Here is a 15,464-nt window from a genome sequence, read left to right as displayed (position 1 = left end):
AACAGGACAATGACCCAACACACCCCAAGACTATTTGACCAAGAAGGAGAGTGATGGAGTGCTGCATCTGATGACCTGGCCTCCACAATCCCCTGACCTCAACCAAATTGAGATGGATTGTGATGAGTCAGACCGCAGTAAAGGAAAAGCAGCAAACAAGTGCTCAGAATATGTGGGAATTCCTTCAAGACTGTTGGAAAAGCTGACCGGTAGTTTATGTAAATATGATATTTCCATATTTCATTTTCACGTGACCATGTTGTTTTCACTTTGTTATCATTAGGTATGTGTGTAGATGCCTGAGAAAAACATATTGAATCCATTTTGAATTCAGGCTGTAACAACAAAATGTGTAATAAATCAAGGAGTATGAATCATTTCTGAAGGCACTGAATCTCTACAGTCTAAACTAAAAATTAGGCTAGGCCTAATGTTTTTCTACAGTACTGAGAGTTAAGGTGAAAATACTAGGGCTGTCAGAGTTTAATCAGTTAATTAAAGTTCACTTTTTGTGATTTTTGTGCACTCTTTTTTATCGTCTGAGTGTTCAAAATACACTGAAAACATCCCAAATACATAAAATTACACGATTACAGTCATAGATTATGTTTTCATGTCTGAAATTGATTAAAATAAGAATGTTCAACTTCTTTCACCCCCAAAAATGTTTGGGGATCTTTTTCCACAACTGTTAATTTCAGGTATACGCACCATCTAGCCTGCTTGAATGGTCCTGGACCCGCTCTGGACCTCCACAGCTCTACATCCCAGAAGAGAGCCTGCAATAACTGTCTAACCATGTAACATCGAACACTACACCACAACAGACAGACAGAAAGCAGCTGCTCTCTGTGGAATGGGTGATACTGCGATGACACACTGACAATCTTTTACTGGGTGTAAAGTCTGCGTTCAAATCAGAGGAGTCTGACAGACACCTTCTCTTCCACTGTCCTTCACCTCTTGTTCCAAAGCCACATCTACCGCTCCCACAATACTCAATAGTGTTTTCACGATGCCAGAATTTTTACTTTGATACCAATACCAGGTTTAGTATCACAATGTTTGATACCCTCAAATTACTCAATACCACTGCAAAAAAGAAGGCATATTAGCCAAAGTCTTAAAATGAACAACTCAGTGACTGCTCTGGGCAACTTTTGAGCTCAATATCATTACATTGAAAACATTTTGCATCAACATTTTTCAAAGACAGCCATGTATGAATGAATGAATCACAATTTGACTTTTTACTAACCTAACTACATAATTTATTTCAATGATAAATCAAAACTGGGTAAATCAAGACAGCTACGTCTTGAGTGGTAGCGGTAGGCCTATCCACAATACAGGTGAATGCATATTCAATAGGAGTGTGTGCATGCATTGCGTTATTGAGCGTGGCTGAATGCGATATACACTGCTCAAAAAAATAAAGGGAACACTTAAACAACACAATGTAACTCCAAGTCAATCACACTTCTGTGAAATCAAACTGTCCACTTAGGAAGCAACACTGATTGACAATAAATTCCACATGCTGTTGTGCAAATGGAATAGACAGGTGGAAATTATAGGCAATTAGCAAGACACCCCCAATAAAGGAGTGGCTCTGCAGGTGGTAACCACAGACCACTTCTCAGTTCCTATGCTTCCTGGCTGATGTTTTGGTCACTTTTGAATGCTGGCGGTGCTTTTACTCTAATGGTAGCATGAGACGGAGTCTACAACCCACACAAGTGGCTCAGGTAGTACAGCTCATCCAGGATGGCACATCATTGCGAGCTGTGGCAAGAAGGTTTGCCGTATCTGTCAGCGTAGTGTCCAGAGCATGAAGGCGCTACCAGGAGACAGGCCAGTACATCAGGAGGAGGAGGCCCGTAGGAGGGCAACAACCCAGCAGCAGGACCGCTACCTCCGCCTTTGTACAAGGAGGAGCAGGAGGAGCACTGCCAGGGCCCTGCAAAATCACCTCCAGCAGGCCACAAATGTGCATGTGTCTGCTCAAACGGTCAGAAACAGACTCCATGAGGGTGGTATGAGGGCCCGACGTCCACAGGTGGGGGTTGTGCTTACAGCCCAACACCGTGCAGGACGTTTGGCATTTGCCAAAGAACACCAAGATTGGCAAATTCGCCACTGGTGCCCTGTGCTCTTCACAGATGAAAGCAGGTTCACACTGAGCACATGTGACAGACGTGACAGAGTCTGGAGACGCCATGGAGAACGTTCTGCTGCCTGCAACATCCTCCAGCATGAGCGGTTTGGCGGTGGGTCAGTCATGGTGTGGGGTGGCATTTCTTTGGGGGGGCCGCACAGCCCTCCATATGCTCGCTAGAGGTAGCCTGACTGCCATTAGGTACCGAGATGAGATCCTCAGACCCCTTGTGAGACCATATGCTGGTGCGGTTGGCCCTGGGTTCCTCCTAATGAAAGACAATGCTAGACCTCATGTGGCTGGAGTGTGTCAGGCATTGACACAGGCATTGATGCTATGGATTGGCCCGCACGTTCCCCAGGCCTGAATCCAATTGAGCACATCTGGGACATCATGTCTCGCTCCATCCAATGCCACGTTGCACCACAGACTGTCCAGGAGTTGGCGGATGCATTTGTCCAGGTCTGGGAGGAGATCCCTCAGGAGACCATCCACCACCTTATCAGGAGCATGCCCAGGCGTTGTAGGGAGGTCATACAGGCACGTGAAGGCCACACACACACTACTGAGCCTCATTTTGACTTGTTTTAAGGACATTACATCAAAGTTGGATCAGCATGTAGTGTGGTTTTCCACTTTAATTTTGAGTGTGACTCCAAATCCAGACCTCCATGGGTTGATAAATTTGATTTCCATTGATAATTTGTGTGTGATTTTGTTGTCAGCACATTCAACTATGTAAAGAAAAAAGTATTTAATAAGAATATTTCATTCATTCAGATCTAGGATATGTTATTTTAGTGTTCCCTTTATTTTTTTGAGCAGTGTACAACATCCGTGATTAGCATTTAGCCACGCGAGCAAGGTGTTGGAAAATGTTTTGTTTATAAGTATGCATATTTTCCCCATTTTTTCCCTGCCTTATCATTACAAGTTAAGGAGGATATTGAAGCTTATGCAGCCTTAATGGAAAATATTTAAGGTTTGAAATGAGAGAGAGAGTTTAATAGTCACATGTACAGGGTTGCAGATGTAATTACAGGGTTTGGTATAAATCTTGAGCTCCAACAATGAACAAAATTAAGTAAACCAAAAATAATAATATATACATATTAACAACTGTGGCAATGATAAATGTCCATTGGGGTGGGGGCAGGGTAAATGTCCATAGGGGGAGCAGTGGGCTGACTAGTGGTGGCTATTCAGCATGATGAATGTCCATTGGGGTGGGGGCAGGGTAAACATCTCAGTTGAGGTGGGGGCGAGAAACAAACCGGTCCACCTGGGATATGAATGTATTGCCGGCTGCATACAATGCGTTTGGACAGTAAGATGAAACGACTCAATATCGCCATCTGACGGACTTTAGGCTACCTACAAAGCTGGAAGCTACCAGTATCTTCTTCCATTGTAAAGTGTTCTGGCCTGTATGGACATTGTTTTGTGAACAGTAGTTAACAGTTTCAACATTTCTACATGCCGTGTCGCATTACGCATGTTAACATATGTGTAGCATGAATGGGGAGCTAACATAATGTAGCCGGTGCAAACTAATAGCTGAGCTGATAGACAGGCTTGATCCGTGAGACACAATTAACAGAATAACCAAAAATAATTCTAGTATCAAACTGTTTTTCATGATCTAGTATCGAAAAAGTACAGAGGTTTCGGCATACCGTGCAACACTAGTACTCAGACAAACAAGGCCCTAAAAAGCTCATCATCGGGCACCCGATGATGCATTGGGCTGATTGCACCACCCTCTGGAGAGCCCTGCAGTTGTGGACGGTGCAATTGCCGTACCCTTCAACTATACCATGGAGGAAGTCCCACGGTCTGTGTGAAGGGACCACTTCAGGTAGTCAGTGATGTGCACGCTTTTGACCCTCTCCACTGTAGCCCCGTCGATGTGGTGGGGGTGCGCACTCTGCTGTCACCTGTAGTCCATGATCAGCTCCTTTCTTTTGTTGACGTTGAAGGAGAAGTTATTTTTTTCAGTGTGTGTGTTTGTGATTAGGGCTGTTGTGGTTACTGTATTACCGCCACACCGACGGTCATGAGTCAGGAAGGCAGTCAAATTCCATGTGACCGTTTAGTCACGGTAATAAGGCTTCTCCTATCTCTGATGCTGCTTATGGTCATTAGTAGACTACCAAACTTTCTAACTACCTGGTACTCAGCACTATTGTCCCTCTAATCACTCTGACATCAATGTAAATGTTATAAAACACTTCATGAGAGCCCATGAACTCATGTTGAGCAACCTTTCAATAGGCTATGCAATTGCGCAAGAAAACAGAGTGATGGCCTCTAGTAAAAAGAGGATCAGCTTTCTATAGGCTAGGCTACAATATTTATTTCTCAACTTTCTTAATATTAAGCACATTACTTATATTTACAACAGGACTATAGACTACCTGGCTGGTATGAACATAAAACACAGCAAAAAGTGTCCTCTATTCATCATTTAAGTGCATAGATGAAATGTATAGCCCAACATTTAAATTAATAACGAAATTAAGCATATAGGAATACCTACTTCTTTGTTAACCGCTAAACCCAGCCACATTTGCGCACTCCCTCAGGTTGTTTGGAGAAAATATCCTTTCCATTTTATTCAGCTTTGTTAAATTGTATTCTTCATACCATAAATGTGACGGAATTCGAAGCAAATCTTGTCTGCTAAATTAACTAGTGTAGCCCACCTAACATAAGGACAACTCAGAATATGCTATTCTGTTCTTCTGAAATAGACTACATTTCTTTTCATATCATGCTTCTTTAGACCTGTCTAAAATAAATAATGGATTTATTGTGAAGGTGAATGCTATATTACATTGATTTATTAGACTTTTTAAAAAATGTAAATGTACCAAAGGTCAGCATCAATGGCTTGTAGGCTATGTGTGGAAGCCAGAAAATGCTGGAATGTGTTTATGTTATTTAACAATAAATTACCGTGAGAGCGACAGTCATTTGCTTGACAATCACCGGTTGATGACATTTTGTGCCCTATTTGTGATGCTAAGCAAAACTAGTCTGAACATGTGAAATCCGCTCTTTTCTGGATGGAATAAATTGCGAGTGAGAAATATTAATCTGCTCGGCCTTGAGGTTATCATGGGTCCACCCCTACCTGAACGGGTACGGCCCAAAATGTTAACTTTTCCCTCGGGTCAGGTCTTGTTTGATTGTCATCGGGTCTATGTAACTACAGCTGATAGACCCGAGTGAACCCGAATGGTAGGCTCAACATTTTCTTACCGTCCTTCTCTCATCCCAGGATTTACAGTATTACCGGCATAGCTAGTAGCTACCGAATGTAATTTTTGGTGAGTATGGACATTTACATGCGAAAGTGAACAAGATAAATTGTCCAAATAAACAAAGTTGGGATGCATGCTTTTCTGAAGGAAGAGCGGCATGTGTCCATGGAGTAGATGTGAAAAGAACCGAGGAGGAAATAAAAGCTAGTAGGAAGCACAGGGAAGAATTGGCAACTGTACAGATAACTCACCCAGAGCTCTTTGACTTCTGGCAGAAAGTCATAAGATATCTGATGGCAAACATTTAGTAGTGAATTGCATACAAGTGTAACTTCATCACCTTAAGTGCACTGCACAACAGAGACTTGCAGACAGATATAGAATACTATGGACTAACCATTAAAGGGATGCTTCGGGATTTTGGCAATGAGGCCCTTTATCTAATTCCCCAGTCAGCTGGAGTCATGGATACCATTTTAATGTCTCTGCATGCAGTTTGAAGGAAGCTGCTAACTAACACTAGTGACATTGCTAATTAAAGTTAGCACAATTACTGGAAGTCTATGGGTATATTCAAGCATGCTAGTAGATACCCATATACTTCCATTCTTTTGCAAATGCTAGTTATCATTGGCTCACAAAACTACCTCTAACTTCCGTCATACTAGAAATGGAGAGATAAAAATGGTATCCACAAGTTCATCTGACTCTGCGGAAGTAGATAAAGGGCCTCATTGCCAAAATCCAAAAAATAACCCTTTAATGGGTTATTGGGATCTGTCCTTATTGTCTACAGCTGACTACTCATTCTCACCCATGTACCAAAGCAGGAAGGTCTCCATTGAAAGGTCACTACATATGAACATGTACAACCTTGTGTTATGCTGATAAGGTAAATGTCTCGAGGGTCTAGCTGGACAGCCATTCTCACCCATGTACCAGGAAAGTCCAGATTGAAAGGCCACTACACATAACACAAGGTTAGGTAAATGTCTTAAGGGTCTAGCCTCCAAAAGATATACAACTAAATAAAATAACACAAGGATGAAGTGACTGTCTTTATAGTACTCTTTATTGTGATTTGTAAAGTGTGAATAAGAAAAACAGCTTAATCCAAAACAGAAAAACCAAGTGTGTAGCTCACATGAAATATTAAGCCATCAACCAGAGAAAAATAACATACAGTACATTTGGAAAGTATTCCGATCCCTTCAATTTTTCCACATTTTGTGATGTTACAGCCTTATTCTAAAATGGATTAAATAAGTTTTCCCCCTAATCAAATCTACACACAATACCCTGTAATGACAAAGCCAAACAGGTTTAGACATTTTTGCAAATGTATTAAAAATAAAAAACAGAAATACCTTATTTACATAAGTATTCAGACCCTTTGCTATGAAACTCGAAATGTATCACAGGTACATCGTGTTTCCATTGATCGTCCTTGATCAGCATTGAAGGTCCCCGAGAACACAATATTCTAAAATGGAATAAATTTGGAACCACCAGGACTCGTTCTAGAGCTGGCTGCGTGGCCAAACTGAGTAATTGGGAGAGAAGGGCCTTGGTCAGGGAGGTTACCAATGGTCACTCTGACAGAGCTCTAGAGTTCCTCTGTGGAGATGGGAGAACCTTCCAGAAGGACAACCATCTCTGCAGCACTCCACCAAACAGGCCTTTAAGGTAGAGTGGCCAGACGGATGCCACTCCTCAATAAGGCACATGACAGCCGGCTTGGAGTTTGCCAAAAGGCACCTAAAAGACTCTCATACCATTAGAAACAAGATTCTCTGGTCTGATTAAACCAAAATTGGACTGCTTAGCCTGAATGCCAAGCGTCACATCTGGAGGAAACCTGACACCAACCCTACGGTGAAGCATGGGGGTGGCAGCATCATGCTGTGGGGATGTTTTCAGCAGCAGGGACTGGGAGACTAGTCAGGATCAAGGCAAAGCTGAACGGAACAAAGTACAGAGGATCCTTGATGAAAACCTGCTCCAGAGCGCTCAGGACCTCAGACTGGGGCGAAGGTTCACCTTCCAATAGGACTATTTTTTTTATTTTACCTTTATTTAACTAGGCAAGTCAGTTAAGAACAAATTCTTATTTTCAATGACGGCCTAGGAATAGTGGGTTAACTTCCTGTTCAGGGGAAGAACGACAGATTTGTACCTTGTCAGCTCGGGGGTTTGAACTTGCAACCTTCCGGTTACTAGTCCAACGCTCTAACCACTAGGCTAGCCTAACCCTAAGCACACAGCAAAGACAACACAGGAGTGGCTTTGGGACAAGTCTCTGAATGTTGCAGTGCTGTGTTAAAGAAAATTACAGCGAGTAACTGTGACTAGCACATAGTGGTGCTGAAGCTGCAACATAATTATAGTCATTTCTTTCATAAAAGTTCATGTTACTGAAATGTATAATTTGTTTAGAAAGAAGAAAAAAAACATTCCCCTTATCCCTCAACCCTTGTTCTCTTTATGTGACACGTGTGCTTCGCATGCACTTGACCAATAGGGCCTGACCTATAGCATTTCATATTCACAAAAATAAATTGGTTATAACAAACTCTGAACACCATAACACATGATTGCAAAATGGATGCAGAGGACATGATAAACTCTAAACGGGGGAATGTTTACTGGTTGCACAGGAGGTAAAGGGGAAGTCAGATGTGTGGACTAAATTTGACTAATTACGGAAAATACTGGAGATCAAAAAAAAAATGGATGGAGCAAGCTCTGCGTGCATATTAGGCCTGTGTGTCAAACAGGCGCTGTTAGATTAATATATTTTCTGACCTTCTGGAACAATGTAAACAACACAAAATACATTATAAGCATACCAGAGAATCAGATGTAACGTTTCGTTTTTTTGGAAAGCCTTTATTACAGCAAAGACTAAAAATAGTTACATTCATTCGTGAATGCAATTTCTGAAATGGAACGGTTTAGATCTATTTATTGTTTACGTTAATTATTCAATGGTTGCGTTGTTATTTTAAAACTAAAACGCTTGATTGCATTTCACATCATGAATGACTCGTATGCTGTGTGATGACATTAACTAATGAATGATTGATTGATACAGTAGCCTATATATTGAAATACAGACATAAATTAGTTAAGGGATTAAGACTAAACAGGACGTGCTGAGGGTTATTATTATTATAAATACAATCTCTGACAATTTGGAACAGTGTAAACAACACTACATAAATTATAAATAATACCAGAGGCTGGTCTAATAAAAAAAGTGTAAAGTCTTTATTACAGCAGAGCAAAGATTAAAAACAGCAGAATATGTGAAATTGTTGCGCGAGTCTTGGTTCTCACTGAATCAGTAGGCTATCAACCAAACACTAAAACAGGCAACAGAAGCAGGATCCGTCTTATTTCTGTAGATATATATGGATATGGAATCCAGGCACATTTAACAGTTAGGCTATTGATTATACACCTAATTAAGTTGGGTTTCCTCTCTCCTCACTTTTCATAGACAGTTAAGGGCTGTTTCCTCATCTCCTAACTCTGCTGCAGCCTCCGCCTCATTGTTCTCAACACCAATATGCTGGTTAACTTTGCTATTATGCACATAGCAACATGGTCTAGGAAAAGGCATCAATTCAACAGCCACTGTTTCAGAACCGCGGACAACGACCACTATCCAAATGCAGGAGAAAGCGCATGTTATAAAATCACATTTTTATTTGTTTCACCCTTCTTACATAATATACATTTTCAGTAGCACGTCTTATTAACCTCTATGGGATTGCCCCCCGCCCCCGGGACAGTTGAGCTAACGTGCACTAATGTGATTAGCATGACGTTTTAAGTAACAAGAACATTTCTCAGGACATAGATGTATGTGATATGGGCAGAAATCTTAAATTCTTGTTCATTTACAGTAGCTATTACAGTGAAAGAATACAATGCTATTGTTTGAGGAGAGTGCACAGTTATGAACTTGAACATCTACTAATAAACCAATTAGGCACATTTGGGCAGTCTTGATACAACATTTTGAACAGAAATACAATGGTTCATTGGGTCAGTCTAAAACTTTGCACATACATCTACCGGCCAAAATCTTAATCGTGCACAAGCTGGAATAATAGTGTGGCGTTTCTCTGGCATTTCAAAGATGGTACAAAAACAAAAAAAAATGTTCTCCTTTGTAATTATCTTTTACCAGATCTAATGTGTTATATTCTCCTACATTCATTTCACAATTACACAAAGTGTTTAATTTCAAATGGTATCAATAATATGCATATCCTTGCTTCAGGTTCTGAGCTACAGGCAGTTAGATTTGGGTATGGCATTTTAGGGGAAAATTGAAGAGGAAAAAAGGTCAGATCCTTAAGAGGACTGATGGACTGTGCCACCACAATGGCCCCCACAATGGATCAGTCCAATCAGAAAGGCGCGAATCAGACAGGTGTCTTGTACACCATGATTATTATTACTATTTTGCTACTGCTCGACTAAAAGAAGTCTCGGTCAACCAACAGCCTATTGACCAAACAATCGACCAGTCGACTAAATGGGGTCCGCCCTAATGTATAGTCACATGTATTTAGCGCATCTTACCTGGATATGGTCATATCAGATTTACCCTCAGAGGGGAATGCCTCGTCTCCCACAAAGACATATGGGCTCGGTGTTTGGGTCCCCGGCAAGCACTCTGGCCTTGGTAGCGGTAGCTGGCCTGCAATGAGTAGGGAACTGGAGTTGCTTTGTGAGAAGATTCCCGCATCTCCCTTCCAACCATATGAGCCCACGAATATCATGGTGAAGCGGTACTTTGCGTCGCAGACTGCCATTAGGATCAATGAGAAAAAACCCTTGTAGTTGTAGTACTCGCTGCCTGAGTTTGCCGAAGCTTGGACCCGAATGTCTTCCGTCGACAGCTCCTTCACAAAATTGATCATTCCAACGCCGCTGAAGCAAGTTGTCAAATCTGGCAACAGACATCCGAAAGTACTGAAAATGTATTTCCTCGTCAATGCTTTGCATAGGTTCAACAAGATCCAAGATCTCCATCATCCACTCTTATAGTGGATGAACTTCTTGCCATTTTCTCAGTCTTTCTTCTTCTCCTCCTGAGTAGTAAGAGCCGTTTAAACTCTTGCTGTTCAAGCTCTAGCAATTGCAATTCCTGAGAGACATGTTAGCTACTGCTTCTGTGGCAAAAAAAATTGCATTGAAAAGCATAGAACACCAGACATTCAGCTAGCTAATATTTGTAAACACAAAGGCATATAACACCGGATGAGAAAGTTCAAATGTCGTCACTAGCTATGAGGCTTGGGCTGTCACGCCCTGACCATAGAGAGCCCTCGGGGTTCTCTATGGTGTAATAGGTCAGAGCTTGACTAGGGGGGTTTTCTAGTTATTATAGTTCTGTTGGTATGCAAGTATGGTTCCCAATTGGAGGCAGCTGAATATCGTTGCCTCTAATTGGGGAGCATACTTAGTGTGTCCCTTTTCCCACCTGCGTTATGGGATATTGTTTTGTTTTGTGCCTATGTGTGCTACGGACTGCACGTTCGTATATCTTTGTTGTTTTTTTGGAAGTTTCACTAGTAAGAAAATGTGGAACACTACTCACGCTGAGCCTTGGTCCACTTATTTATTCAACGAACGTGACATTGGCAATATACAGTTTATACTGGGGTATTTCAAAATAACGATGGTATTATTTACAATACTATTTAAAAAAAATATATATATATATATATATATAATATTATTTGGTTTTTTCCCGTGCTACGTCACTGCTTATAAACTAACTATAAGTTAAGTATAACTATAAGAAACCGAAGATGTGTCAAATAAATTATATCCTGCACAGTACTCCAGTTATGCATTTGGTTTGCTAACTTTATAGCTAAGTTGCTAGATGTCAAGATCAAGCTTCTTGGTTACAGCAGAAACATTCAATCCCCTCCTGGATGAAAATCCCTGTTGCCTAAATCGTTTTGTGCATCTCTCAAAAAAATGTATAGTGCCCCTTGTGTGCACTTCTGCTTATACCGTATACGCCGGTATGGTACAGAAACGGTATGACAGTTATGAACATCAGGATACAGCCCCATCCCTACTAGCTAGAGCCACGGACCCTCTTGCTTGGTAAACTATCCTGGCTCTCCAAGCCCCATAGTGGATATACACTACACAAGGTGGACTTCCTCTCTATGTGGACAAAAGTGCGTACTGCCCATAAAAAACCCCACATGCATGCAAGTCCATCAACGGAGTGAAGCTTGTAGCCACCTTCAGGCTTTGGAGTACAGACCACATCAGGTCAGAGCCTCCTTCAGCCCAAAAGACCAACACACGACACAGCCAAGCCACAGCACACCCCAGCCATGCACTACAAAACCTCAATACCAGGGGACAGCAACCACCACACACAGCGCAGAGAGGAAGCTACCACCACACACACACACACACACACACACACACACACACACAACTAGCAGTCCCCATAACCACAGATCTAGGATCCGATTAACCCACCCATAATCCTAAACATTAGGAGGATGAAAATATAATCTGACCCAGTATCAGTGACCCGGACGTCGGGCCATGAACCGAAAGGTCGCTGGTTCAAATCCCAGAGCCGGCAAGGTGGAAAAATCTGCCGTTCTGCCCTTGAGCAAGGCAGTTAACCCAGAACAAGAACTGCTCCCTGGGCACTGACGACGTGAATGTCGATTAAGGTAGCCCCCCGCACCTCTGATTCAGAGGGGTTGGGTTAAATGTGGAAGACACATTTCGGGGGAATGCATTCAGTTGTGCAATTGACTAGGTATTCCCTTTCCCTAGTTGGGACCGTGCGGTTGTAGGGAACTCACCAGGGTTGTGTATGCGGTCAAGCAGCTTGACCGAGCGGGCGCTGACCACTCCCCCGATGTGAACCAGGAAGCCGGGGGGAAAACAAGTCAACGTGAAGAAGGGGAACTCCTGAAAATACACAGGGTCAGAAAAAAAGTCTGGTTAGGGGTCAAACATGTCTCTGTGAACTCTGGTTACCATGGAAACAGTAGCATTAAGGATTTTGCGCTCAACCCTATCCTCATGTTACAAAAAGATGCAGGGTTGTAAGGGCATAAGACAGAAGATAATACTACTTTCAGTCAGTGTGGGTTTTTAACATATGTCATTAATTTAGTAGCAGCAGCAGAGTAATTTGCTAAATGAGTTAGTGTTGGTTCATCTCTTCTACCTCAGATACACAACTAGACAAATGACAGGCAGACAGAGTATACAACAGGCCTCAAGTCAAGGTCTGGAGGTCTGCAGTACTGTTGGTTGGCTTTTTGTCCCTGCTAGTTAGTTCAGTTAATTGATTATCACTGAGGTCTGAACCAGTCCCTGATTAGAAGGGGAAGGATGAAAACCAACATTACTCACCTCGAGGTCTGGATTTGAATAACCCTGATATACCGTTTATACAATAGCAGCATACCAGTAATACAATGCAGAGTTGAATTGAAAATGTCATTGTGTGACAGAGTCGGCCTCCTGCTGTGACGGTCAATAGTCAACCCAGGTGTGAAGTGTGATCCAGGACTGGTGTCATCCAGATGAGGGGGTAGTGAGTGGAACGGCATCTCCCCATGCAGAGTGAGGCTGTGTGTTTCAGCCATGCCAATGTTACGCATACAAATTGCTACAGCATACTGGTCTAGACCAGCAATTTCCCAACCTGAGTGATTGTGACATCGCCATGGTAACGAAGTGGCTCGTGCTGGTCACCATCAATCAGGGACTAAGGCTGCATCTCAACTATCTACCTTCTCTCCTCTATCTGCACTGGTGACAAATGACAGAACTGGACAGGTAAAAGCATATTGCTAGTAAGTATCCTCCATGTTGCTTCTTTCTGTCCTGTGTTAACAGATCAGTACAGATGGAGAAGATTAAGTCACTGTAGAATTTTGAGAAACATCCCAACTCAAGAGTAGAACCCATGAGCAGAACCCAGACAGGTAAGACAGGTTTGGTAGAAGCATCCAGAACAGTGAGTGTGTGTGAAAGAGGGACATACCCTGGTGTTTACAAATATACCAGAGGATGAGGCTCCCTGAGAGGAAGGAGTGGTCAAGAACATGGAGAAAGAGAACATTCACTCTTACATAATCATACTTCACCCTCACACACACACTTCACAATTACCCTTTCACACAGCACAATGCCGTACGGTGTGTGCGGTGTGTGTGTGTGTGTGCGTACCCTCTGTTCCAATGCTGATTGGGCCTGCTGCCGGAGGAGGGTCTTCAGAGGCCCTGCCTCTTTCCCAACGCTGATCCCACTCCCCATTCCTGATAGGATTAGAGAACAACACTTCAATCACATCGCTTCATCACAGAACGCAGACATTCCTCAAAAACCATAGGAAATCAGGCCTTGGCTTGTGTGAGCTGGAACGCCTCGACAACCATGCAAATCCCATATTAATCGTATCCCTTAGACTTCTCAGCTAAGATCTACAAAAATATAAACGCAACATGCTATATATAGTATTCTGTTGGTGGCAAGAATTTTATAAAATCATTTAAATTGAAAAATCAACTGTTGTTTTTTGTACCAGTTCATAAACCATGTGTCATGGAATCGGTACATCGAAAATATCATCCCATTTATTTTGCAACCTGTATGGTGCAGCTGTCAACATTTTTGTCCTCAAATTAATCTGGTATATTTTTCTATTTATGCCAATTCCTTTCAGCCAATTTGTATCTTTAATATATGGCAGGCAAAAAAAGCCCTACGTTCTCCCTTTTCTCCTCCATTTGTGGTAACGCTGCAATCAGCTGGTTGTAAAATTGGATTTAGAAGATATTCCCATAGATTTTTGATAGCTGCATATGTGACATGAGTTCTCAGTTTCTATTCTTAATATCATTAAAACATATAACCTTTATTTATTTTTATCCATAAAGAATGTTTTTAAAAATTAAATCAGTATATTTTAGTTTGAACATAACATTTGTTCTATCTTCTCTGGAAGATAAAACAGAAATTGTAACCAGCATTGCATGGCCTGTTCAAGAAAGGGCTATACCTAAAACAAACATTTCATTTTCAATCAGTCATTAATGAGAAGTTGTAATCTATATTAAGGGAAAAAAAGGCTATTTTTGAACAATGGATTAGCCTTTCTTAATAATCTACTGGAGAACCGATTTAGATTTAACTATAACTTATGTATGAGTGAAACTTTTAGTGAGAGGTTTAAACCTTTAATATTTAATAGTTTTAGCCCCCCAAACTCATATTCATTACATAAATATTAAATAATTTTGTCTGATTTATCATTCTAAAATTTTTTAATTTAAAATATTTTTTGCTCATATAATTTTAAAAACTAGTCATCTGGAGTAGAAAGTACAGTTCAATTCGGAAGTTTACATACACTTAGATTGGAGTCATTAAAACTAGTTTTTCAACCACTCCACAAATGTCTTGTTAACAAACTATAGTTTTGGCAAGTCGGTTAGGACGCATGACAAGTAATTTTCCCAACAATTGTTTAGAGATATTATTTCACTGTATCACAATTCCAGTGGGTCAGAAGTTTACATACACTAAGTTGACTGTGCCTTTAAACAGCTTGGAAAATTCTAGAAAAGGTCGTCATGGCTTTAGAAGCTTCTGACATAATTTGAGTCAATTGGAGGTGCACCTGTGGATGTATTTCAAGGCCTACCTTCAAACTCAGTGCCTCTTTGCTTGACATCATGTGAAAATCAAAGGAAATCAGCCAAGACCTCAGAAAAAAAATTGCAGACCTCCACAAGTCTGGTTCATCCTTGGGAGCGATTTACAAACGCCTGAAGGCACCACGTTCATCTGTACAAACAATAGTACTCAACTATATACACCATGGGACGTGTTCTGTCTCCTAGAGATGAACATATTTTGATACGAAAAGTGCAAATCAATCCTAGTGCAAATCAACAGCAAAGGACCGTGTGAAGATGCTGGAGGAAACAGGTACAAAAGTATCTATATACACAGTAAAA

The 15,464-nt window shown here is 41.4% G+C and overlaps 1 protein-coding gene across 13 annotated transcripts in view; it reads right to left on the bottom strand.

Moving 5' to 3' along the window:
* The window catches only part of c2cd5 (C2 calcium dependent domain containing 5), a 63,156-nt gene that overhangs the window by 22,571 nt on the left and 25,121 nt on the right, over positions 1-15,464 (bottom strand). For all 13 annotated transcript variants that reach the window (XR_008066442.1, XR_008066441.1, XM_052465862.1 and 10 more), the window contains 2 exons: positions 13,672-13,760; positions 12,291-12,399 (listed from right to left, as the gene is read on the bottom strand). Coding sequence is in view for 11 of the 13 variants with exons in the window: in XM_052465862.1 (XP_052321822.1) it covers positions 12,291-12,399; positions 13,672-13,760 (198 nt within the window). In the remaining 2 variants the exon portion in view is untranslated. The remainder of the gene's footprint in view (positions 1-12,290; positions 12,400-13,671; positions 13,761-15,464) is intronic.

This window comes from Oncorhynchus keta, chromosome 17 (assembly GCF_023373465.1).
Source record: "Oncorhynchus keta strain PuntledgeMale-10-30-2019 chromosome 17, Oket_V2, whole genome shotgun sequence".
NCBI lineage: Eukaryota > Metazoa > Chordata > Actinopteri > Salmoniformes > Salmonidae > Oncorhynchus > Oncorhynchus keta.
This window is presented reverse-complemented; position numbering and strand designations above follow the sequence as displayed.